This window comes from Lepidochelys kempii, chromosome 5, assembly GCF_965140265.1.
Source record: "Lepidochelys kempii isolate rLepKem1 chromosome 5, rLepKem1.hap2, whole genome shotgun sequence".
Taxonomy (NCBI): Eukaryota; Metazoa; Chordata; order Testudines; family Cheloniidae; genus Lepidochelys; species Lepidochelys kempii.
In genome coordinates, this window is record NC_133260.1 from 21,115,825 (window position 1) to 21,143,388 (window position 27,564).

The 27,564-nt window shown below is 42.2% G+C and overlaps 1 protein-coding gene across 1 annotated transcript; it reads right to left on the reverse strand.

Moving 5' to 3' along the window:
- Window positions 1-250: 250 nt before the first annotated feature.
- Window positions 251-26,352, reverse strand: NARS1 (asparaginyl-tRNA synthetase 1). Its single transcript, XM_073343619.1, has 15 exons — window positions 26,083-26,352; window positions 21,695-21,777; window positions 21,342-21,407; window positions 21,132-21,224; window positions 20,378-20,467; window positions 18,869-18,947; window positions 17,931-18,001; window positions 16,026-16,112; window positions 12,972-13,193; window positions 12,600-12,799; window positions 9,756-9,891; window positions 6,662-6,775; window positions 3,820-3,951; window positions 2,575-2,706; window positions 251-1,850 (listed from the first exon to the last, which is right to left on the reverse strand). Exons 1-15 carry the CDS (start codon window positions 26,204-26,206, stop codon window positions 1,719-1,721), a joined length of 1,761 nt encoding a protein of 586 aa, XP_073199720.1. The 5' UTR covers window positions 26,207-26,352; the 3' UTR covers window positions 251-1,718.
- Between the last annotated feature and the right edge of the window lie 1,212 nt (window positions 26,353-27,564).

Consider the following 27,564-nt stretch of genomic DNA (forward strand, 5'->3'; position numbering starts at 1 on the left):
GAATCAGCTGACCTGGGCCAGCTGCAGACTTTTGATTAAGCTAAAGCAATAATGCCGTTTTACTTCTGAGCAAGAGCAGTAGGTTTAATGCACTTTAATTAATGTGCTTTCAGTTCACACCAGTAGTTAATTCAGTTCAACTTTCTTGAGTCTTCTCCTGTAGACATGTCCTTTGACAGGGTGGAATACGTTGAGAAAAAAAGAACAAGTACAAAAAGGGGACAGTCCAAAAGTTATTACCCTGAACACATTTTTGTATGTTATGCTAAATTTATTGACTAGCAGATTGAACTGATTTGTGTGTGCAACATGCAAAATTCTAAAAGGAAAAACAAAATTTTGCTACAGAAATGTGAAGTTTAACAATTTACAAATACAGTGTAGATGAAAAGTCCAGACTAGGTCCCAAGGCAGGTATCCAAATAGGTCTCAAATAATCCACCTACTATTTGTTCCAGTAAAATTTATCTAATTTATGATTAAAATGCATTCTGACAGCTCAAAACACTTAATAATTAAGTAACATTTGATTACAATCATTGAGGGAATCCATAGAGGAGAAGCAGAAACAGTACACTAAGCCCATTACCCAAACTTTAGTCAGTATAGAGCCATCTGGGAGACAAGACATTACTGACCTATGAAAATATGCTCCTTAGATTAAAATACTCTTAAAGAGGACACTAATCCAAATCATATAATGCTGAAATTAAACTATTTCAGTTTCAAAGTTATCAAATTGTATCAGTGTCTTTAAAATTCAGTTTTCTTATGTGTCAAACAGTGACCAACCGATTAAGGGAACTCAAACATGTAGGTGTACAGGAGAAGCCAGACACAACATTCTAAGAATACATTCACCTCATTCTATCTCAGCATGTAGGCTGTACAACGGCTGATCCCGGTAAAGGGCCCAGTTCTGCAAGGTGTAGACCACTGATCTCTGGCAGACATCAAAAGCAGAGAAGGGTGCTCTGCACCTTGCAAAACTGAAGCCATCATTTCCAAATTAATGAACTCTATCAAAAGAAAGCAGATCTTTTTGTGTGAGGATGATGCGCGCAATCCTACACTCCTACTGACTGCAGTGAGTTTTGTTTGGGTAAGTGAAGGATTGGGCTCAAAATGTTCTAAGATCGTATTTCTAACAGTTTACACAATTCCATCTTTATAAACTTCTGCTGCACACTCTCATATTAATACACAATAGTATTTGTAACTTTAAATGATCTGCCTTTTAATTTAACCAAAACAATCCCCAAACCGCAGACAGAACATAAACCCAGTTTCTTTTAAAAGAAAATCAAATGCCCCAATGTTTTAAGATACATATAGGTTGAATGTTAAAGTCACAGGAGAAATAATTGTTGCATGCTAAGTACTGTACACTGCATGTTTCAAATGTCAATCTAATATGAAAACTATGCTGTGAGCTAAAAGCTGCAATGCCCCAACCAGATTTTTAAAACGACGAAACAGCAATTTTTCTGCAGATTTTTTTTTAAAGTGATGTTACCTTCCAAATAAGCAGAATTTTACCTGCTACATTAGATAGTTGTTTTAGTAAAACTACTTCTTTATGGCTCAAGCAACAAGGAAGAATAGCTCTTGCCTTTAGACGGACTGTAGGATGACATAGTGTACTGTTTTTCCCCCCCTCACATGTAGGATTTTAGAAGTTGCTTTGATTTTCTGTTGAATTTCTCCTGAGGAAGTGGTTAAGGTTTGCAGCGCTGGACGAAGCGTGGGTACAGACATACATCACGGATGTGATGCCTGTTCAGGATCCATGTTAAGAAGCGTTCTAAGCCCAAGCCGTACCCACCATGAGGACATGTGCCATATTTACGCTATGGAACAAAATGCAAAGAGGAAATATTTTAAAAAATGCATCAACCTGTTGTTACTCATCTACACGGGGATAAATATCACACTCGGGGGCTCATATCCTGAACGATAAATGGGGAAACTAAAATGGGCTCATCCCATTGAATGAGCAGGAGTCTGATTCCTGATATTTATTATCCGGAAAAGAAAGGAGTGGGAAAGAGGAAGGTGAAAGACAACTCTTTACACTACACTTCCCCCCCCTCCGCCCTTTTGTCCTTCTCCACCCCATTCCCCTCCCACCGCAACCTCTGCTGATGGACTGTTCATTTTCCAATAGACTAAATTACTCTTCTGTCCACTGACTGCAAAAATATTTTATACTTGGAAGCTGCCAAAGGGAACTACTGCCTTTCAAACAGGCAAAGCAGGGGCAGAAGACTTTCCAAGGGAATTGCACTCACATGCCCAGCCATTTCCAGGCTGCACTGAAGCCTCTAAGCAGGTAGCTCTAATAGACGCTTTATGCACTGCAGCAAGCAAAAGCAATTTCAGTAGCCTAAAAACTACCTTGCCACAGGTAGCAACCAGTTGCAAGATGCAATGGGTCAAGTGGCCAAAAGGTAGAGAAGTCCTGATCCCTCTAAAATAAACGGTTCAGATTAATTTTTACTATCATTTTAGCATGATCTGAAAAAGCCACACCTTCTGTATTTGACATGCAGGGAGTAAAATCTATTCACGTACCTGATCTGTATACCAGTAGTAAGGTGTTGGGTCAATACCTTCCCGCTTATAACCCTCTAGTAGCTCATCACTGTCCCAGATACGCATTGAGCCTCCAACTATCTCACCAACACTGGGCATCAATACATCAACCTAAAACAGACAAGACAGGAGGTCACAAACTATTACATATAAGCTACTTGAAATGTGTGTGTGTGGGGCAACCCCAAAACAATCATAGGCTTAAAAGGTTAGCATGATAACACTTCTCAGGCACATTCTAAGGAGGATGGCAAGTCCTATTAGCCTCATTTTACAGGAGGGGAATTTGAGCAGAGAGGCTGATTGACTTATCCAAGTACATAAGAATGGCCCTACTGGGTCAGATCAACTGTCCATCTAGTGCACTATCCTGTCTCAGACAGTGGCCAGTGCTAGAAGCTTCAGAGGGAATGAACAAAACGTGACAATTTTGAGTGACTATCTCCAGTCACACTACCTCCAACTGTCAGAAGCTGGGGTTTAGGGACACGTGGAGCATGGGGTTGCGTCCCTGACCATCTTTGCAAACAGCCATTGATGGATCTATCGTCCATGAAGTTCTCTCATTCTTTTCTGAACCCAGTGATGCTTTTGGCCTCCACAGCATCTCATGGCAACCCGTTCCAGAGGATGACTGTGCGTTGTGTAAAGAAGCACCTTCTTCTCTTTGTTTTAAACCTGCTGCCTATTATTTTCATCGGGTGACCCCTAGTTTTTGTGTTATGTGAAGGGATAAATAACACTCCCATATTCACTTTCTCCCCACCATTCATGATTTTATAGACCTCTATCATATCCCCCCTTAGTTATCTCTTTTCCGAGCTGAGCAAGTCCCTGTCTTTTTAATCTTTCCTCATACACAGCTAAGAATAGCACCCAGCTCTCTTGACTTCTGGTCCTGTGCTTTAACCGTAAGACTGTTCTTTTCCTCCCACTATTAGACTGAATACTATCTTTATATAGTGTGTGTAATCAGACTAAACGAAAGCCCTAGTCAACTGCTGACATTTATTATTTTCAAGGCAGGTATACAGTTACTTCAATATTTCTTTTTTTAAGGCAAACAAGCCATGCACAGACACATGCAAAATTATTATTTCACTGAAAGCTATCCCACTTGACTCTCCCACCCTGTCATTTATTATATTTTTATGTGCATTCACACACACAAGCACCCTCCCAATCCCAGAAAGAAACTAAGGATACTGTGTGATACAAACTGACAGATTCAGTAAGCCTGGAATCCTCAGGACAACGCTGCATGTAGAAGGATTTTATCTCTGCAGGAAATCGACACAGCAAGATTGGTTCATTAATGGTGTCTGTCATCAGTCTCTCAGGAGCTTCTGGGATATCCTGAGGTTAAACAAGATTTTATTAACATTTATGGCCAGACACTGCTTGAGTTCAGCGCTAGGCTTTTCTCCCAGGCACAAAGAACACAGTATAACAACACAGACATGAGGAAGGCTTTGGGCAGGGGTTGTGGGGGGAAGCAATTTTAATCAAACTCCAAGATGTTAAATCAGGAAAAAATTATTTTGCATCAGAACATTCACTACATATCAGAGGATAACAGCTAAGACACTAGGAAAAACTAAGCCAGTCCCAGACTGGAAACTGAGAAGAATGTGGAGTTGATCACAGTTACTGTTACACAGAAGCTAGTTTTATCTGGCCCTGAAACCCAGATGTGCTACATATTCCATGGGCATTAGGTCTCACTGCTAAGAACTGTTTAAGCACTTCCTTGGATCTATATATTGCATATATGAATATCTTGAATGACCAGTTAAAGTCCAATTATATGTACCACTACATCAAAACCCTCCTAACTTTGAAGTTACTAAGGAATGTTGAAGGACACCTAGCAATATACACTCCAGAAGTTGTTGCTTTTTTTAAAAATCAATTCAGCAGTTTTACTATTAATAATAAAAACAGGCACAGTTTAATACTAGTTAGATTGCTAGTATTTTCTGCCTTTGCTATAAGTAACTTTATTTAATAATCATTAAGTATCATACAGTCAAATCTATGGTAACATATGTTTCACATGATCTAACATAAAATGCAACTACAATGAAATATCCCTTTTTTGTAGTATTTCATCTATTTTATACAGCATGGGTTCTCAACTCCATCAAAATCAAAGCTCAGCTTAAACTCACCCAGACTGGAATTCCACCTTTTATGACCATTCTCTAAATGGTTGCCTTTGATTGCAATAAGTGGTGCAGGATGGAAAGAAACTAAGGGCACATCTACACTACAAACTTAAGTCAACCTATGTTAGGTTAGCTGCAGTGTTTCATGTCCACACTGCCCTCCTTCTGCCAGTGGTTCACATCCTCCCCAGCAGTGCTTCCACCAACTTAAGAGCACTAGCCTGGCTGGGAACCGGGAGCCCCCCACTCGCCCTGGGGTGACAGCCCAAGCTGTGTGCCAGACACGGGGTTCATAGCAGAAAGCCTAAAACAGCCTCTTATCAATTTCACGGCTCCAGCACCGCATCACCCTAACTAACTGACATAAGCCCGATACCTTTCATGGAGGGGGAATTATGTCGGTGTAGTAGGGCTCTTACAGCGGAATCAAGGCCGTAGCGTAGACCGACATAATTAGGTCGACGTAAACTACCTTATGTTCACCTAACTCTGTAGTGTAAACCAGGTCTAATTCCAACAGATACAAGCAATGCTTCTTCAATTAATGACAAATGTAACAACCATGTGTGTGGGTCAATGTTCACTTCCATTGTTGCCTGTGATTTAAATACATGTAGAAGTTATATTAGAAATCTAAAATATAACATGATTTCCCTCTCAATTCTAGGTTAAGGCAGGCACTGACAGCACCAAAGACATGACAATTCCAACCAGAGGCAGCTTTAGCCTTATTTGCGATGAATAAAGAATGCCACGTTGTGTGGCAAAACGTAAAGATAAACCAGACACTAGAAACTCAGGGCCAGATGCTGAAAAGGGATGGAGCACCTGGGGCTTTCACTGATTGCACCAGGAGCTGCAGACGCACAGCCCCTCTGAGGATTTAGACTATGTCAAGGTCACAAAAGTGTAATTTTGTTTCCCTTGCTGTGCACAGAAAAGGGTGCCAAGGGCTCTAAATCCAGAGAGGAGTCGGGTAGAGGGAGAAAAAATACCCCACAACTAAAAGCACAGGTACTATACAGTTTGGAAGTTAAAAGACAACAAGAAGAAGGAGGTTGGACCTTTTCACCAAAAGTTCTCTTCTTTTTGATTAAAAACTTTTGGGACCAAAATAACAAAACTTTCCTGATCCAAATTTCTTGGTGTTTTGACTGAAATAATACAAATTTGACCACTTTTTTTAAAAAAAGCAAAATACAATGTATCCAATTTTTTAACCTACATTTTAAATTTTTCTTCCTCAGTGTACCCTAAACACAAATTTTTGACCAAAACATTTCATTCAAATTTCTCAATTTTCTAAAACATTTTTGACCAAAAGTTTTAATCTCAAATAATGTGTTTTTGCCATTTTTATTTTATTTTATTTTTTTTTACCCACAAGGCAGGCTCCCTTCCAACCCAGTGGAATCCAGTCCTTCTACTTATCCTGCACTACCAGGAGTGTAGTACACAGCAATGGGAGGAAAATGTTAGCACAACACATGAGGGAATGCCAGGCAGAGGGGATGTGTGTCTGCATTTGGTTTCCTCCTCCACCCAAGACTCATGTGGATTTCCCTATGGATCCTCAGGCTCAGAGCATCTTAAAGGCCACATTCCCTCCACACGTCTTCAAACCAGAGAATAGATTCTGAAACCTAGTATTCAGGAGGACAAAGACATTGACTTAAGGAAATCCTGGCTCCACTGATCAACATTACTCTTTAGACAGCTAGAAGACCAGGCCATATCAAAAAAAGAAGTCAGTAGGTACTTTATAAAATCACCGTTTGCATTTATTGCATTATGATCCAGTCACAAAATTTAGAAAGAAACCACAAGTATGTTAAATTTTCAGAGTTGAGCTCCAATCTCTTAATATATCAAAAGAATAGAGGGTAAAAGGGTCTTACTTCTCCGAATTCATAGTAAGTGCCATCTTCCTTCTTCACATCGTGTTCCTTTAGCCATGTAATGGCATCTGTATAGTTCATTCGTTTGAAAGGGCGTTTTGGGGGCTGGAAGTTCTGCAATGTAAGATTAGATACACATGAAAACATTAGTGTTGTTTGAAAGGTCATTTCCTTTTAGCAGTGCAGTTAGAGTTAGGAAAGTAGCCAGGTTTAATAAAAAAAAGCACCTTCCTACTCAGGAGATCTATTCCCTGTCTATGTTCAGAGTCTTATTTGCTCACTTTGGTGAACAACAGAAGCTTATCTGTTAGCAGTGCACAGCCAGTAGGGCTTAAAAAGAGCAAGCCAGACTATTTTTTAGCTCATGCTTTAGACAAATTAGTAATAAAGATTCTTCCCCTGAAACAAACTAGAAAAGATGCTGTAGCCAGAATAAATACAGCTGGGCTTTCAGATCCAAGGAAGAGTTTGTGATGCTTAGAAAGAACTTTGAGACAGAGCAAATTTGACAAAGAATCCTTTGATAATAGAACCATGCTTTAAATTGTCTGAATATGGGAGGCAACAAACCAATTCTAGGCTAACATATAGTAAAGGTCAGGTTTCAGAGTAGCAGCCATGTTAGTCTGTATCTGCAAAAAGAAAAGGAGTACTTGTGGCACCTTAGAGACTAAAATTTATTTGAGCATAAGCTTTCGTGAGCTACAGCTCACTTCATGGGATGCATCCGATGAAGTGAGCTGTAGCTCACAAAAGCTTATGCTCAAATAAATTTTAGTCTCTAAGGTGCCACAAGTACTCCTTTTCTTTATATAGTAAATGTATGATTTCTCCATTCATTGTTTGAAACAACTCAAACCATGGAGGAATTGCTTTTTTTAAACTTACTTTAGTTGTTATTGATTTAATAAAGTGGATTGTTTAATTATTTTTTAAAATAATTGATTCATGCCTCCACTAGGTCTCCCTTACACCTCCCACCCAGAAGAGCTGTGCCAGTGAGGCTCCCTGTACAGCTCTTGGACCTTACCTGGATGGTGTGTGCACTAATGCAATGCAGTTGCCTCTATGGGAGACTTAGGTAAATATCTGGTGGTGTCTAGGGTGGTGAGTGAGTGTGTGCACACAGAGCATCTATCCCTCTCCACATGCAGCTTTCTGAACCCACAGAATGCTCTCTGCAGGAACCAGGATACAGTACCACTCTGGCCATTGGCCCCCTCTGTGCATGGATGCATTGGGTACATCAGCACCAGCTCCAAGGCATACTGCAGATAGCACTACTGGACACTATGACAAGAGAAAGTTTCCATCTGCTGGGATACAGGACTGGGTCAGAACTTGTACTTGCAGCAAGTTCAGACTTGCTACATTCACCTCTTTAAGGGAAGACCACACTCTCTGGCCTTTGCTGTATCTCACCTCCCCCAAACCCAGGTCCTGAGCAGGTTTAGCAGAGACTAAACAAGTAGGAGGAAGGCAGTGCTTATCAGAACAAGCCAAGGAACCTGGAGATGCTCTGGTCTCTATACAACATGAATGAGTTGGCTAGTGACTGAGAGGAGACTGGCTGGCTATAAGAGGGAAATTAAGAAGACAATGAAGTAAGGTGGGTCATTGCAGACAGGATGAGGAGTATGAACCAGCCTTACTGAGCACTGTGTCTCCGCTTAGAAACCGCACAAGTAACTGGCTAATATTGTCTGTTTCCTCATGCTTCCTGTCTGTCTGTCTCCAACCTGTATCTCGTCAGATATCTAGATTGGGGCAGAACAATCTTTTTGTTCTGTTTGTACAGTACCTAGCATAGTGGGGTTTTGGCTGTAACCAATTAGTTCAGGTTATCATCCATTTGTCACTGTATTATGTGATGTTATGGTCAATTTATATGCCATTTCATATATAATCAATGTTTATAGATTTAAATGGTAGGATTATAAAGAAGTACAGGATAGATAAGTATTTAGGAGTGACGAGTGTGTATTAGGTATAGAAGTAAAGCGTGGCTGGAAGGCAAGGCCTACAGGCTGAGACCTATAAGATTTTAGCTTAGCCATACTAGGCCATAGCCTTAAGAACGCTTGACGTGAGTGGGTGACATAGGAATAACCCTGTGGCAGCAAGGTCGTAAGGTTACTGAATAAGATGTGCCAAGAGGTGATATTACGAAAAAATGGATTGTAATAGACAGCAATGTATTGTCCAAGACCGCGAAACACCTGACTGGAACATCTTTCAATGACTGTCCTGACCACAGAGAACATGGTATGCAGAGATGCTAATGAGAATAAGAGGAACTAAGAACAACCTATGAAAAACAGGACATATTTATGGGGTGTGGAAGTACAGATAAGGAAAAGAGTCTGACATCTTCATGCATATGTGTTAGGTGTGGTGAGAATTACTCTATAAAAGAGGGTTCCATTGTTGGGTAAAAGTGGGAAGACCCAAGGGACGAGCCCACAGGAAGCCCCAGCAGGAACCATCCCTCTAGCAACGATCATCTATTGAGAGGTCCGCTCGACCCTAGAATATCTTTGAGGATGTGAGTGTGACTACAGTTATAATTACTGCATAGGTTTTTGTCAGATTTCTATATGCATGGGTAATTGTAACTTATTGCTTAATAAAACTTGTAGTACAGATAAGACTTTGTGTGTTTCTAGAGTCCCCAAATTTGAGAAAAGCACCAGATGCAATTTCACTCTGGTGAGTCTGAAACTGTAGCAACCAGAGCTGAATGCATGGTGGTGTAATACATCATCAAATTCACTTTAAGCAAAATAAAAGGCTACCTGATGCATGAATGGGGCTCCTAGGCACTTCTGGAATTCAAACAGCTTATCCTGAGACTTTAAGATATAAACCACCACCACCCCTATCCGTGCATGATGTAGGTATCAGCCTTGCAGAGGCTGGACTCCTTTTGATGTCAGTGTCTTACAAATGATCAGAGCTCACTACTGTGCTCTGTTCACCCCCTGTGCAAATATGCTGCCAAAGGAAGCTAGACTGAGGTTCTGAGGGACATTAAGTCATATTTCTTGCCAAACAGAAGTGAATATTCAGGACTGCTTGCCACACCACCACATACCGGGTTTAGGTCATATAGGAAGGTTGATACAGACGATTTCAGAACTCTATCCACTACATCACACACCAAATTCTCCAGACGGGTCAACAAGTCTTCAAAGGTCATAAAAGGACATTCAGCTTCAATGTGAGTATATCTGAAGAACAAGGTCACATCACTATTCGTCGTGAGAATGAAGACACTTCCCCCCCTTTCATCAGCCATGCAGAAGCAAGAGGACTTGAGTAATGAAGACAATCTCCCTATGAGAAGGGAGGATTTCATTCGAATTGCCATTTTGCCCCCTTCCTCCCTACACTTTTAACTTATAACTGGGGCTGTCGATTAATCACAGTTAACTCTCGTGATTAACTCAAAAAAATTAATCACGATAAATCGAGTTTTAATTGCACTGATAAGCAATAGAATACCAATTGAAATTTATTAAATATTTTGGATGTTTTTCTACATTTTCAAATATATTGATTTAAATTACAACACAGAATACAAAGCGTACAGTGCTCAGTTTATATTTATTTTTATTACAAATATTTGCACTCTAAAAATGATAAAAGAAATAGTATTTTTCAATTCACCTCACACAAAGTACTGTAGTGCAATCTCTTTATCATGAAAGTGCAACTTACAAATGTAGATTTTGTTACATAACTGCACTCAAAACCAAAACAATGTAAAACTTTAGAACCTACAAGTCCACTCAGTCCTATTTCTTGTTCAACCAATTGCAAAGAAACAAGTTTGTTCACATTTATGGGACATAACACTACCCGCTTCTTATTTACAATGTCACCAGAAAGCGAGAACAGGCATTTGCATGAGACTTTTGTAGCTGGAATTGCAAGGTATTTACATGCCAACAGTGTTCCCTGTAGTTTTTCCCACCCACATGCGGAATGAATTTTGTTATGTGCACCAATATGGAGGTGATGTGTGATCACCTCCATATTGGTGCACATAACAAAACTCATGTGGCAGGGAGGGGCCGAGAGGTTTGGAATGTGGGAGGAAGCTCAGGGCTGGAGCAGAGCATTGGGTGCAGGGGGTGAGGGCTCCAGCTGGGGGTGAAGGCTCTGGGGTGGGGCCAGGGAAGAGAGGCTCAGGGCTGGGGCAGGCTCTGGGGTGGGGCCGGGGATGATGGGTTTGGGGTGCAGTGGGTCTCCCCGGGGCTACGGTGGGGAGTGAGGATCCCCCCCATCTCTCTCTCCCTGCAGCAGCACCTGGATTTCAGGGACACGCCTCTCCCTCAGCTGCGGCAGGGCCAAGCGCCTGTCCCCGCAGCCGCAGCTGGGTTGGGGCTGGAGAAGGGGCACTACGGCAGATCTGGGGCTTGAGGAGAGACATCTCTCTGCTGCAGCCCTGAGCGCCTGCATGGTGCTTAATAGGCAGATGCACGGCCACACAGCTTAGAGGGAGATGCGAGCATGCGAGATATGCTAAACACTCGTATGCCCCTTCATGCTTTTGTTACCATTCCAGAGGACATGCCTCCATGCTGATGATGCTCGTTAAAAAATGATGTGTTAATTAAAATTTATGACTGAACTCCTTTGGGGAGAATTGTATGTCCCCTGCTCTGTTTTACCCACATTCTGCCATATATTTCATGTTACAGAAGTCTCAGATGATGACCCAGCACATGTCCATTTTAAGAATACTTTCACTGCAGATTTGACAAAACACAAAGAAGGTACCAATGTGAGATTTCTAAAGACAGCTACAGCACTTGACCCAAGGCGTAAGAATCTGAAATGCCTTCCAAAATCTGAGCAGGACGAGGTGTGGAGCATGCTTTCAGAAGTCTTAAAGAACAACTCTCTGATGCGGAAACTACAGAATGCAAAACACCAAAAAAGAAAATCAACCCGCTGCTGGTGGCATCTGATCAGATGATGAAAATGAACCTATATCAGTCTGCACTGCTTTGGCTTATTATCAAGCAGAACCAGTCATCGGCATGGACGCATGTCCTCTGGAATGGTGGCTGAGGCATGAAGGGACATATAAATCTTTAGAGCATTAGGCACGTAAATATCTTGTGACTCTGGCTACAACAGTGCCATGTGAACACCTATTCTCACTTTCAGGTGACAATGTAAACAAGAAGCAGGCAGTATTATCTCCTGTAAATGTAAACAAACTTGTTTGTCAAGTGATTGGCTGAACAAGAAGTAGGACTGAGTGGACTTGTAGGCACTATAGTTTTACATTGTTTTCTTTTTGAATGCAGGGTTTGTTTTTTTTTTTGTTTTTGTTTTTGTTTTTTTTTACACACAATTCTACATTTGTAAATTCAACTTTCATGATAAAAAGATTGCACTACAGTACTTGCAATGAGCAAACTGAAAATTATCATTTTTTTTTACAGTGTAAATATCTGTAATCAAAAATAAATATAAACTGAGCACTATACACTTTGTATTCTGTGTTGTAACTGAAATCAGTATATTTGTAAATGTAGAAAACATCCACAAATATTTAAATAAGTGGTATTTTATTATCATTTAACAGTGCAATTGTGATTATTTTTTTAATTGCTTGACAGCCCTACTTATAACCTTATTCCCTTCACAAGTTACACAATGGCATCCACAGCATATTCCAACAACAGAAGCTCAATAAAAGATATTCTCCACCTGGACAAATTGGAGAAGAGGCGTGAAAGTCTCCTCTAATGCTCTGCCTCTACCTTGGGAATAGGACATTTCCAAAAGTAGCTTTGGTCAGCCCCTTGCATATTAACATAATGCTCTACCTTCCTTTTCGCAGAGTCCTATTGTTCCTGACTGATTGCTGCTCCCTTGCTCTCTAAACACATGCATACTTATACTACAACTATTCCCATACTCTGCCAGGTGTCTGCGCGTCCTGGACTGCTCAGCTCTGTACGACTGGGCGATACAAAACGTGTCTCCTAATGCGGGGATGCAGGTCTCCAGGTACAGCTGGGATGACTGTGTCAAGTATGCCTCTTCGCCAAAATAATCCAGTTTGAATAGCGTGGAGCCTCCTTCAACCTGTGTTTGGACTAGTGTCGGTGGAGTGATCTGTTAAATAAAACCTCGTTACTAAGTTAAGAATTATGTCTATAAAACCAGTCAGAAAGTGGTCTCCTAATTGACAAGTAATTTTTGTGTAATTCACTTCAATATCAAAGTCTATAAAGTATATCTAAAAGCTTCACTGAGGCTCTGAAGAAGGAAAGAAAGCTATACTTACTTCGTAATATCCATTGTCAAAGAAGTGATCCCTGAAGCACTGTATGACCATGGAGCGCACCTTGAAGATTTTGGACATATTCTCTCCTCGGATCATCATATACCTGTTGTTAAGCTGCACATCAACATCCGATTCCTCATTGATCAGGTTATCAGCCCCTCCAGCTGGAGCCAGACCAATCAGCTCCCAATAGTCACAACTCAACTCATGGCCTCCTGGAGCCTATGGGTTTTATAAGAAACAACATACACATTAGAAGTTTGGTACTGTCACCTAAAAATGGTAACTTGATAATCTAACTTACTCTGTTGCTAAGAGCTCTGTTTTGGCCCTAGATGTTCAAGGCCTACTGAGAAAGGCAATGCTTTTAAATTGCCATTTTTTGTAAATTCAACAATGCCACCTTTAGACAAATGATTTGCAACCCAAGACTGGGTTGAGATCCACTGATTTAACTACAGTGGCATTATGTGCTACTGCTGATTAATAAAAAGTTACTCAGTGTAAAAGATTTTCATCATCAGAACTTGCATGGTCTGAGGTATCTTGTCAATGTTCCCAAATGACAGCTACTCTTGTGAAAACAGTGAAAAATCCCTCCTTCTCTCCCCACTCCCATGAAAATACCCACATTTGGGAGGCGGTGTACAAGTTAACCCTTGATAGGAATCTAAGGCATTCTGACCTTTGTATATTTTTGTCCCGTCTCCTCCCGCTGAAGGATACATGTAACTCTCACTAAAGTCAATGGGAGTTGACCATATGATGGTGGAAGGACCACCATATATAGACTATGGAGGAATTTCATCCCAGGGCTTGCATGGGACGTGGGGGCTTTTCTGAGCTTTCTGCATTGCGTTGAATTTCACGCCCATATGAAAGCAGAAAACACTCCCATTACTAATTTTAGCTAACTGCTGAAAAAGGAAACAACAAATTGTCCATTTTGGAGTTTAAGTAGCATATGCTATAATGTCATAATCCCAAACATCATACCATTTGCTAAGGCAAAAATTTCATTTTCTGATTCTATCTGGCTTTCGCTGTCCAAAATGACAGAGACAATAATGTAATAATGAGCTAATGAATATAAATAGTAAACAAAAAGTACAAAAAATAGTTAGAAGTTAGAGTTTAATATTCTCAGGTATTATTACTAACAAAGGGAAGGACATTATTGTGCTTTTAAAATAAGTTATTTCTGACCTGATAATATAATTTTAACTTGATACTAGCAGCTATAAGCTCCAATACAATTGGGACTGGGTTCACAAGTTCTCTTATGGATGCAGTCTGTCATCTCAGAGCGACAAGGAGGATTACAACCTGTTTTAAACACACGGTTCCAGCTAATAGGTTTCTAACTCTCTTTTGCCCACCAGTGTGGATACTGTCAGACAGCATGTTGTAGCCCAGGTTTTTAAAAACACAAGTCTAACACTGTTGGGCCATGTTCACACACTGGCTGGCAAGTGCATTTTGGAAATAGGTTTGCTGAACTGTATTCAAACATGGCTCCTAAACTCAGTGAAACAGAGATTAGATAGTCCAGATTGTGACTTGTTTGGCCCTATTTCCTTTTTCCCCTTTTCCAAACTTGCTAGACTCAATAAAATGTACACAAGTGTTTGTGCAGAAGTAAATACATTTTCACTGTATGATGAAATTTCTGAATAAATTAATACCTTTCTAACAAAACCCATATGTAACTATTCTCCAGGAAGGGCCCACAACATAATTGAAAGTCTCACTGTAGACTGTGCCATAGTTATGGGAACTCAGTGAATCAGAGGGCAGAACCTAGAAAACTGAGTATCAGTGGGGTTGCTGGGAGTGTAAATTAGGCAGAATTTGTCCCATTCTTTCTTAACATTAGTGGTTAGTTGAACAGCCTAATCTTCTTCAAAGTTGGCTCTTTAATAGCTACTTAGAGCACTATCAGAATAGCCTTCTCTTTTGTTTTTCATTCTCTGAATTTCCCCTCCAGCAAATCCAACAAACATCAAGAAACTATATTCAAGCATTGGTTTACAATATGGATTTATATTTATTCTGCAGAAGACATTTTATAACTGAATTAGACTAAGTGCAACTGAAGATATTTGAAAACAAATGTCCTACTATTAATTCATTTTATGGGAGTTATATTTACTATACATTACAATATTTTAGGATATCCTGAAACTTTGGATCATTCTCATCCAGTTTATCTCCCCATAGGAACTCCTGGAAAATTTCTCAGCCCTAGCTTCAGTTTGAACTCCTTTTATGGGTATCCTTTATGAAGTTACTTATTGTAGAAATGGCCCTAGCTTCAGATGTGAAAGAATTCATAAGCGTTAATGGAATCGTTCCAATCTCAAATTTACATGATCAATTATAAGGCACTAAAGTATAAACACTTATGGTTTTTGGTCTACAACCTTATTGTATTTTTATACATTTCCAGCCGTTATCAATGATGCTGAAATCATCATTGAAGAACACACACACAGTTAAAGGCCAGTTTTCAGGCTACGTGGTTTTGTGTCCCCCTCAAATTTTTTTTTTGAAAGGCCAAATTAAAGTCTCCATGATCCCACAGGTTATCTTGCATAGAGGGGAGCCTACAAGCACAAATCTCAGCTAGAGAGTAGAGTTGAGAAGCACCACATTACCACTAAAACAATTCTTTAAAAAAAAAAAATCCATCTTGCTTTTTAGGAAAACTAAAGCCATGTCTATATTTAGAGACAATACTCTACCATACTAGTACCCTAAGGAAATGCAATTTCAGCTAAAAGATAAAATAGAAATATTACCCAGTTAGAACGAATGCACGCACGCACAAATCCATGCACACACACACACACACACTCTCTCTCTGCCATATCATGCAGCCAATTTTTGAGCAGCAACCCCCATTGAAATCAATTAAGAAGTTCTTTCCCCCTGCTCCCTCCACCTTCCCTGCCCCTCCCAAAAAGGGCCATATTGTACCATCTGACTGAGTGATGGGTGGGTAGGGAGTGGTGGGGAAAAAAGCAAACTCACAGCCGCAACTAACTCCCTCACCTGCTTGCCTTCAGGAACAAGGTTTAATGTACCATACACCGCCACACTGCTCTCTGTAGAGAGGATCACTCCATTGTAACACTGGCACTATAGAAAAAGAGACAGACAAAGATATTTTAATTTACAGCTAGAGTACAAACTCTACAAGGGTCCAGAGATAAAGAAAGAAGGTTCATAATCCCATCGTTAACTCATTCTGTGAAAAAGAAAAACTCCAGTGGTATGAGTGAGAAAGAGAGACCCCTTAACCATACTATGGTTTAATTCATTAAACCTTTATGAAAAGTTTAAGTCAAGCTTTCAAGTGGGGCATATAAAAGAAATAACACTCGGTATTGATCGTTTCTCTTTTGCACTGCAGAACAAAATCATAGAATCATAGAATATCAGGGTTGGAAGGGACCTCAGAAGGTCATCTAGTCCAACCCCCTGCTCAAAGCAGGGCCAATCCCCAATTAAATCATCCCAGCCAGGGCTTTGTCAAGCCTGACCTTAAAAACTTCTAAGGAAGGAGATTCTACCACCTCCCTAGGTAACGCATTCCAGTGTTTCACCACCCTCTTAGTGAAAAAGTTTTTCCTAATATCCAACCTAAACCTCCCCCACTGCAACTTGAGACCATTACTCCTTGTCCTGTCATCTTCTACCACTGAGAATAGTCTAGAACCATCCTCTTTGGAACCACCTCTCAGGTAGTTGAAAGCAGCTATCAAATCCCCCCTCATTCTTCTCTTCTGCAGACTAAACAATCCCAGTTCCCTCAGCCTCTCCTCATAAGTCATGTGTTCCAGTCCCCGAATCATTTTTGTTGCCCTTCGCTGGACTCTCTCCAATTTATCCACATCCTTCTTGTAGTGTGGGGCCCAAAACTGGACACAGTACTCCAGATGAGGCCTCACCAGTGTCGAATAGAGGGGAACGATCACGTCCCTCGATCTGCTGGCTATGCCCCTTATACATCCCAAAATGCCACTTGGCCTTCTTGGCAACAAGGGCACACTGTTGACTCATATCGAGCTTCTTGTCCACTGTCACCCCTAGGTCCTTTTCCGCAGAACTGCTGCCTAGCCATTCGGTCCCTAGTCTGTAGCAGTGCATTGGATTCTTCCGTCCTAAGTGCAGGACCCTGCACTTGTCCTTGTTGAACCTCATCAGATTTCTTTTGGCCCAATCCTCCAATTTGTCTAGGTCCCTCTGTATCCCTATCCCTACCTGCCACCATATTTATCACTCCTCCTAGTTTAGTATCATCCGCAAATTTGCGGAGAGTGCAATCCACACCATCCTCCAGATCATTTATGAAGATATTGAACAAAACCGGCCCCAGGACCGACCCTTGGGGCACTCCACTTGACACCGGCTGCCAACTAGATATGGAGCCATTTATCACTACCCGTTGAGCCCGACAATAGGAGCCAACTTTCTACCCACTTTATAGTGCATTCATCCAGCCCATACTACTTTAACTTGCTGACAAGAATACTGTGGGAGATTGTGTCAAAAGCTTTGCTAAAGTCAAGAAACAATACATCCACTGCTTTCCCTTCATCCACAGAACCAGTAATCTCATCATAGAAGGCGATTAGATTAGTCAGGCATGACCTTCCCTTGGTGAATCCATGCTGACTGTTCTGATCACTTTCCTCTCGTGTAAGTGCTTCAGGATAGATTCCTTGAGGACCTGCTCCATGATTTTTCCGGGGACTGAGGTGAGGCTGACTGGCCTGTAGTTCCCAGGATCCTCCTTCTTCCCTTTTTTAAAGATTGGCACTACATTAGCCTTTTTCCAGTCATCAGGGACTTCCCCCGTTCGCCACGAGTTTTCAAAGATAATGGCCAATGGCTCTACAATCGCAGCCGCCAATTCCTTTAGCACTCTCGGATGAATAAAACCCTGCAACTCACCAGTTCATCTGACAGGACACACTGCAGAAATCCTGTGCCATCCCTTAACACGAGGAACATCAAATTTTTTCCTAGTTAACAAAAACAAAAACCCAGACTCGTCAGACAAAACTATTACTTTATTCAGTTCAACAGGCCCACACCCAGCAAACGTTACCAAGGCAGTTTGTTTTCAGGGTTTGTCTGTTAAGGGTTGCTCATGATCACTAATAAATACCAGAACTACACATTAAACCATTTGTTGGATGATAAAACCCTTTCCACACAACTGTGTTTTTTACACCAAAAGATAATGAAAGATGAAGTCATATGTAGAGCCTAATCCTAGGAAGTGTTAGGCATCCAAATCTGCCAGGTCAAAATCTTGGCTCCACTGAAGTTAATGGCAAAACTCCCATCGATATCTATAGGGTCAGGATTTTACTTCCAATAATTTGACAAGGAGTATTGGATGTTCTCAGGGCCAGGCCCTTTGGACTGGCCATACAGAGGTGCTATATACAGGTGCTGAATATAAAGGCCCAAATTACAGCTATTGTGTGGGAAATGATGTAGTCCCTCCCATCCACAACTAAAGAAAGCCCTCTTGTTCAAGTTTTTCCTTCTGGGAAGAAACAGATTGCACAGCATGCCATGCAATAGGAATTGCTGTTAAGACAGGACAGCCAGCATCACACCCCGATCCCCAGGTCACATCAAGTTCAATCCTTCTAGGATACCTGACAGAGGACATCTATGAAGCATTAGTGGATCCAGGATTAGGACGGACAGCTTTACCAGGTGCTACAGAAGCTGTTCATTTTTCACACACCTCCCAGCTTTTCTAGCATGAGCAAGGTGAGCCAGAATGCGGCCTATTATACTCTACACCTTGGATTACTACTACTTGTTCCTCCTCTTTGCATTGACTCAATTACTTTTAAGGGGTAGCTATTTACCTTGTCTACGTAACCGGTGGACCCAGCCAAAAACCTTCACTCGTTGGCCTCTGTGTGCCTCTAAAGCACGAATCTTCACCTGTAAAGCATGGATTAAAATCATAACAAACTGACATTTAGACAGTGCCTTTCATTTCCACAGCTTCATGGGCATACGGGATATGCCCCCAGAAACAGCTTCTTCTAACCATTGAAATGCACAGACATCCGTGGTAGAACACAACAGGGATTGAACAGCACCCATCAATACTGCACGACAGTTTAGGGCACCAAGGGAAGAATATCCTACCAAGTTAAAAATAGAAAGGCTTGTGTTCAAGCACCTCTGATGTCCTAACCAAATTTCATGTTAGGTTATTACATTCTGCTTAACAGTCCTACTTTGTCAGATAGCAAAGTGGGAACTTTAATGACCACAAGTGATCAGGAATTTGGTTTTACATCTTATTTGAATACAACAACAGTCAGCACACGCAAAAGTTCGCCTCTCAGATATTACTTATACTTGAATATATACCAAATTGCCACATCAATCTGCGCAAAAGACCTTGAACATACAGCTTTCCTTCACCCGGGAGGTCTGAAGAGCCTTTTCTGCACTAATTTTTAAAACTACTCAGTAAAATAGGAGTTCAGTTAGAAGTCAAAATGAGAGAGAGGATAATGAATTAGAATTTTAGGTAACTGGCACTTTGATGCATTTTATTTTGGTACTGATTGAATCCCATTGCAAAGTCACTGTTGAGGCACTCATGTGGTCAGGCTGACTCTCCAACTGGCAGGCTGGTGTTGCTCTTCAGAGAGAGAGACTTATCTAGTTATCGGTTAACAGATTTTAAAGCCCCAGCCATCTGCAACTTGGAATTGTGTCAGTGCATTGGTCAGGGAAAGACAAGAGATTGACTTTGGTACAACTGTGCACACTGTTTGCTTATGTTGGAGTGGAAATCTCAAAGCAAAATTCTTTCACACATGCTGTAAGAAGTGTCTTCAAGATTGTGATCTGGCAGAATGTTTATGTTTTGCTTCCCAATTCCTCTCTGATTTAGACTTGCCAAACTTCACTGACTTCAGTGTCGCTGTACGAATGTAATTAAGTAGAACTTGGGCCTATACATATTGGATATTAATTCAGTATGTTTTTCAAATCAGCAATATTTCCTCCATCATGGCAAAAGCTCTTCTGTTGGGGGCAGATTTTAAACAAATGTCTTTTTAGCAATTAAAAAAACCAACAAAAACTTATTAGGCTGTTTCAAACAGAAGTACAGCCTGGCTCTTTTCCTTTGGTGCCTATGTACTGGGAGAATCCAAAATTAAAGTCAAGCAGGCTCAGCGAACTGTGAGGTGCATATGCTAATGACCAGAGAGAATAAAATCTCAAGGAAAGAACAGTATCGTAGTCTTCAACAGCTGGTGATGATGCAGAGCACACCTCAGAATCATGCTGTTTATAAATATAAGTAAGAGATTATTACAGGGGCTTCTTATCCATTAGATTTCACTCACGCATTTAGGCTCTGGAAGACTGGGATCATTCTTGATGGTAATTTTCTTAGCTTCCTCCAGGTTCTTCTCTCGTCGCAAAATGTCTTCTGCCTAATTATAAGAAGTTTTTCCATAAATGACGTATTGGTCATGTATTGGTGTTAACGATAACTACAATCAGGTTATTTATTCCAGTATCACTCTCCACGGACAGCAATACGTAACTGTAATGTACATCTCTAAAGATGAATGCTTACATACAATCTCAGCACTGCTACAATATGTCAAAAATCTGCCCTAAGATACATGGGTGCGATCCCCAGGACATGAAACACTTCCTAGAAGTGCTCTTAACCTGGTTTAGAGAAGGTTGGAGGAGTTTAGAGACATCCACATTCACATCCAAAATTTATAGAAACTCATCCCAGCCCTGACGCAGACCATTTGCTTGTCTTGATGAAGTGAAAACAAGTAACTAACATATACAGTAAAATCAATGGGAGTCAAACCATATATCCAAGGATAGAATAGGGCCAATTACATTTAACTTTCTCTGCCCTTCTCTGGCGAAATTAAACTATCTGGGCACACAAGCGGTGGGCTTAAAGGCTGTAATTCTGACTAGTGCACTACTGATCACTTTGCCTGCTACAGCCTTCATCCACCGCTATATCAGCACACGCAGGATTAGCATATGTCATTTTCAGAGGAACTAAGATGGATTTTTTTATTTTTAATTTCTAAATGAGCTGACTTGGCAGTATTCATAACTCACCTCTTTCTTCTCCCTAGCTTCATTCTTCATTTGTTCTCTCTGCCATGTTTTTTTGACATTCTTCATTTGTGACTTAGAAATAGCATCCCATCTCTAGATGAATCCGGTGAGATATGGGGAGGAGGGGAAGAGAAAGAAGTTATTTGTGTCTTGAAAAATAGGAACCTTAATACCTCATTTAATTAGAAATATCCATTTAAATTACATCACCTCATTTTCTTTTTGCGAGTCCACATAAATAGTAGGAAATGGTTCCTTTCCCGCTGTCATCAAAGCCTTAAAGGGAAAAAAAAAAAGTGCAAAGTCAGTTTTATCATAAGAATACTGAAGCCAGACTGTCAATGAGATAATATGGTGGACATTCTACGTTTACAAAACACATCAATGATGACCAGATGTTAAGATATATATGATTTACATTTAAAGAGAACAGCTGCTTAAAAATCCATTCAGATCAAATCTGGTCCACCACTAGTTTACAATATTTCCCTAAATAATTGGCTGTTTGTCCTGAATTGAAACAACATGACTTGAAATAGACTGTGTGTGTTTTCTGCAGATACCTTCAGAGCCGTTTTGAAAGGCTTCTTCTCTGTTCCATCGCCAGTGGAATCGCAGCCCTCACGTTCAGAAACGTACATCTCTCCTGTAATATAGGAGCAGCATATATAGGTATTTTAAAGCAAGCACAAGACTTGGCAAGATTTTAAAAGGGATTGGATATTTATATAGCTATCAAGAATATTCAGCATCACCATAATTAATGAAGACATGTTTTTGGAGAGACATTAAGCCTCATGCTTCAGGTCTCACGAGAATCTCTAACTGTTAGGGCATGTCTGCACTGCAATGTAAGTTCCCAGACCCTGGGTTTCTTAACCTAGAGCTTGAGTGTCAACACTCATTTGTGACCCCAGGTTAGGAACTGGTGAACCCTGGTTCCTACCTGGGGCTCCAGGGTCTTCACTGCATTAGGCAGGCCTGAATCCAACTGCCCACATCTTCAGACTTCCTAGCACCCTCCCAAAATGTGGCAGCAACAGCCCTTTGTGTGTGATGCAGTGTGGGAAAACTTGACTGTCCACCAAACCACTGACAGAGGACAAAGAAAGTCAGCCTGTAGAATACTTTTGGAACAGCATCTACACTGCAAAGCAACAGGGCTCGAACCCTGGGTCCTGGCTTGACTCAGGCTCGGACCCTCCACACCTGTGGGGTCCTGGGACCAAGCCAAGGGTTAGTGCAATTTGTTTGTAGATTAATTGGGGGGGGAGGGGGGCAAGGCTTGAGCTGTAGTTCAAACCCCCGGCTTACTCTGTAGTGTAGATATAGACTAGTAACCCCATCCTCCTATTGAGGTTTCTTACACCTTCCTCTGAAGCTTCTGATGCAGACCACGGTCAGAGACAGGATACTAGGCCAGACAGATCTTAGATCTGATCCAGCATGGCAATTCCTATGTTCTTATTAACTCAATAGTGGTGTCTTTGCAGAGTAACCAGCACATATGTAGTTAAGACTACAAGCAACTTAACACAGAGAGAGATTAATAAGATTGAGACTTTTCAGCTCAGAAAAGAGATGACTAAGGGGGGATATGATAGAGGTTCATAAAATCATGACTGGTGTGGAGAAAGTAAATAAGGAAGTGTTATTTACTCCTTTTCATAACACAAGAACTAGGGGTCACCAAATTAAATTAATAGGCAGCAGGTTTAAAACAAACAAAAGGAAGTATTTCTGCATCCAACGCATAGTCAACCTGTGGAACTCTTTGCCAGAGGATGTTTTGAAGGCCAAGATTATAACAAGGTTCAAAAAAGAACTAGATGGGCAGAGATGGTGTCTCTAGCCTCTGTTTGCCGGAAGCTGAGAAGGGGCGACAAGGGATGCATCATTTGATGATTACTTGTTCTGTTCATTCCCTCTTGGGCACCTGGCATTGGTCACTGTTGGAAGACAGGATACTGGGCTAGATGGCCTTTGGTCTGACCTATTATGGCAATTCTTAAATTCAAATAAAAAACAAATATTTAACATTTCTGTCTCTTCTGTGTTATTTTGAGAATTCCAGCTAGCAATGGACCAATACAGTTGTCAGGATTCTTTTTGTTCATAATATATTTTAAAAACTCCTTCTTGCCATAAATTTCTCCTTGTGTCCCCTGGCTTCCCTTATCAATTGTCTACAATTCCTAACTGCTGATTTACAGTCATTACTATTAACTTCCCCTTTATTCCATTTTATTTTATCTTATTTATTTATTTTACAGCTGCCTTCTCTTCCACTCTGAACCAGGTTGTTTTTTTAATCAACACAGCCTTCTTCCTCAGCTGTGGAACTGTGGCTTTTCAGGGCATCTACGAAAGTGTTCTGAAATGATTCCCAATTATCATTCACATTTTTCAATTAAATTATTCCTCCCAGCTGATTTGACTCATAATTGATTTCAGCTTTGTGAAATTGGCCCTATGAAAGCACCAAGTATATATATTACTTGTCTAGACTTTATTCTGCTTGCACATTATAAATGTGATCAAGTCACAATCACTTGTACCTAAGCTACCATTAACTTTTAGTTCTGTGATCAGTTCCTCTTTATCTATTAGAACAAGGTGTTAGGATATAGATATTCAGACCTGTCTGCAAAGGCCTATACTCTAAGAATTTAGGTGTGTTCTTATTACTTTAGCTAGTTATAGAGGTATAAAAGAAAGAATCAAAATCAATGTCTGCCGGCGTAAGAGCCTTCTCTTACTGTGACAGTCTGAGGCCTTGTTCTTAGGCTAAGGCCTCTGGCTAAGCAGCAGAGGCAGCCAAAAGCTGGGAAGCGAATGGTCACATCCTCATATTCCAAACTAGTCACATTGAAATAAGGTGCTATTGGGCTGTTAGGAATACAATCCTGTCCTGATAATGGCCTATCGCCTCCAGAGAAAGGGAAGTGCCTAGAAAATGTAAAAGGAAACTTAGTCTGATAGCATCCTGTCTGGCAAGAACTCACTTATCAATAGCGGGGAAGTGAAATCCTCATTTCTGTGTTGTTCTATCACTGTGGTCTCCATTTTCCCTATTGTTTGTCAGTATAATCTCTGTCTGGTTCTGTGATTATTTTTGTCTGCTGTATAATTAATTTTGCTGGGTGTAAACTAATTAAGGTGTGGGATATAATTGGTTAAATAATCATGTTATAGTATGTTAGGATTGGCTCGTTAAATTTCAGGAAAATGATTGGTTAAAGTACAGCTAAGCAGAACTCAAGTTTTACTATGTAGTCTGCAGTCACTCAGTAAGTGGGGGGGGGGAATGTTTTGCTAAAGGGGGAATGGGAACAGGGACACGGGTAAGGCTCTGTGGTGTCAGAGCTGGGAAGGGGGACACTAAGGAAGGAAACTGGAATCATGCTTGCTGGAAGTTCACCCCAATAAACATCAAAATTGTTTCCACCTTCTGGACTTCGGGTATTGTTGCTCTCTGTTCATGCGAGAAGGAACAGGGAAGTATGCGGGTGAAGCAATAAGCCCCTAACACAAGGTCTAATATAGAATCCCCCCAGGTTGGCTTTGAGTGAAGAAATTGTCATCTATAACATTGAGAAATTCCACCGAAGTTTTAGCATAAGATAACCAGCATGTCACTCAAATCGAAGTCCCCTTTTTGTTTGTTTTAAAGGGGATGAATGTTTAGTTTTTATTACAATAAAGCATTTGGGATACAGTGTGTCTTAAAACGTTGTAAAAAATTAACTGAGCATGTTTGGAGGACAAACTTTTTAGTTGCAATGATACAACAGTGACTCATACTTCCATAGGGGAAGTAATTGATCAAATTAAAAACAAACAAACCAGCACTGAAGTGCCTCATGGCAGCCAAGGAAAAGGACTGTCCATGCTGCCTATTGGAATTGATTTAATCCCTTACACATCACATACTGCCTTTCTGATGGTGTCTAGCACAGCTCCTTTCCTGCATCAGGACACTGATGGAGATAGTGGGAAGACACACTAGGAAATGGGTGCAGCTCTCTCAACCCAGAACTGGTCAGTGCCCACTTCTTTAGCATACACAAGCCTCCAACAGCACTGCCTCTTGCCCAGCAGCAGGCTGTGAAGGGACCTTTCAGCCACCTCATAAGAGCTGCCACACTAGGTCAGTCCAATGGTCCATCTAACACATTACCCTGTCTTCTAACAGCTGACAGTGCCAGATGCTACAGAGGAAGTCAACAGTTCTGAGTGATCCATCCCCTGCCATCCAAGCCCAGCTTCTGGCAGTCAGAGGTTTAGGGACAACCAGAGTATGGGGTTACATCCGTGCCCATCTTGGCTAATAGCCATTGATGTACTCATCCTCCATGAACTTCTCTTTAAAAAGAAAACGCAAAACCAGATTTACACTTTTGGCCTTCACACCATCCCCTGGCAACGAGTTCATCGTGTTGACTGTGCATTATGTGAAGAAATACTTCCTTGCCTTTGTTTTAAAGACTTTGGACTTAACTATCTCGATTAATTTTACATCATCTGCAAACTGCCACCTCACCCGTTATCCCCCCCCCCCCGCCCCCCCCGGATCGCTAACGAATATGTGGACTAGGCAGCACCGGTCCCTGGCCGGGGGAACCCCGCTACTGACCTCTCTCCACGATGAAAACCGACCCTTTACTCCTACTCTTTGGTGGCCGTGTTTTCACCACTGACTGACCCACGAGGGGATTTGCCCTTTTGACGAGGGGCCTGGGCAGGCCAAGCACCTCCCCAGGCGAGGGACCAGAGCGCGCCTACCAGGAACACCGACTCTAGAGCAACGTGTCCTTCGCGGCGCGGAGCTGCTCAGCCGGGCCAGGCACTAGGGCGGGCCCCAGGGCCGGGGCGGGCCCCAGGGCCGGGCCGGGCCGGGGGCGCCGGGCCAGGGCCTCCCCGTGCTGCCCCACGCCCCGCGGGGACTCACCGAGGGCCAGCTCGCCCGCCTCCTGGATGAGCAGCGCGGACATGGCGGCAGCGGAGACTCCCCACACGCCCGGCCCGGCAGCGGCAGCAGGCGGCTCCCCAGCGCTCCGGCGACCGGATTGCATCAGTCTGCGGCCGGGCCGGGCCGGGCCTCGCCTCGCCTCGCCGCAGCCCCGCCCCGGCGCGGGGAGCTCATTGGCCCGGCAGCGGGGCCGGCCCCGATAGGGCCCGGGTGCGCCGCGGCGGGATTGGTCGCTCGCTGCGGCTGCGGGGTTGGAGCCAGGGCTGCGCCCCTGCACTTGTCCCCGGCGCCGGGAGAGAGGCTCCGCCTTGCGGCTGAGCCAGGGGCCCGGTTTCCGCCTTGGAGGGACCTGTTGGGCGCCGGGAGGCGCGGTGCTTCAGCTGCTGGAAATCTGGCTGAGTGCAAAACCCGGACACGGCTGGGGGCGCTGGGCAGCCCAGGCGGGCAGGGGGATCTCAGCCGGGCTGGCGGGGCCCGGGGCGCGCGGAATGCGAAGCCTCGGAACGCCCCGACGGCGGCTGGTGCCAGGCGCTGGGCCGGAGCGGATCGGCGCCTGCGGGGAGCAGGCCGGGGCCCGGTTCCCACCAGCCGGGCTTGTGGGGGGAGAGAGCGCGCACCTTGGCGCGGAGAGTCGCAGCCACCGCTGCTGAAAGTGCGCCGGAGAGGAGCTGGGTGACTCGTAAAGTAGCCCCGACCCATCTCCTGCCCTAAGGGTTATGGATAGCACAGACACGGGTGCTGAACAGGGTTAGCATCCCACCCGTAAGAAATAATTGCACATGACAAAACAGCTTAATGAGGAAATCATAAAAAGCAGCTTGGTTCCAGAGAGGTTGACAGACCTTTAACTAATCATAGGAGCCCCTGTACATTCACCTCTGCTGTTACTTTCCTGCTTCCCACTATATTTTGTTTTAATCTTACTAATGCAACCCTGTTTGTGGCTTTTAATTTTATTCTGAGCTGTATCTTCTCATTTTTGCCATGAAACGTTTATTACAGTCATGCTGCATAAGAAGCCCATCATCCCATGCTTGTGCATGTAAGGCAGAAGCTGCACTGCAGAGCAACTGAAGGACTGCATTGCTGGCCACTTGTATGGTACTGAAAACTTATTACGAACTGAGGTATATGCTGCAGCAGAGAAAATAGAAGTCCTTTTAGGGTAGAGTATATTAACACTGTTCTTATTACATTTAGCATCTCAAAATGATAAAGTAGTACAACACAAAACATTTCCCACCCCTGACTAGAGTTTACACATTTGGTCAGAGATGCACACTATAATATAGTACCAAATTCCACCCTCCTTATTCAGATAGTGAATAGTAGTGATGGATTCAGATATTCAGGGCAGCAGGAGGGATTTTAAATAATAAGTGTTTACAGGATCAAACACAAGTGAATTCCCATTACTAGGGAACTTAGAATATATTTTAAAAAAACCAAACGGGTGCACAT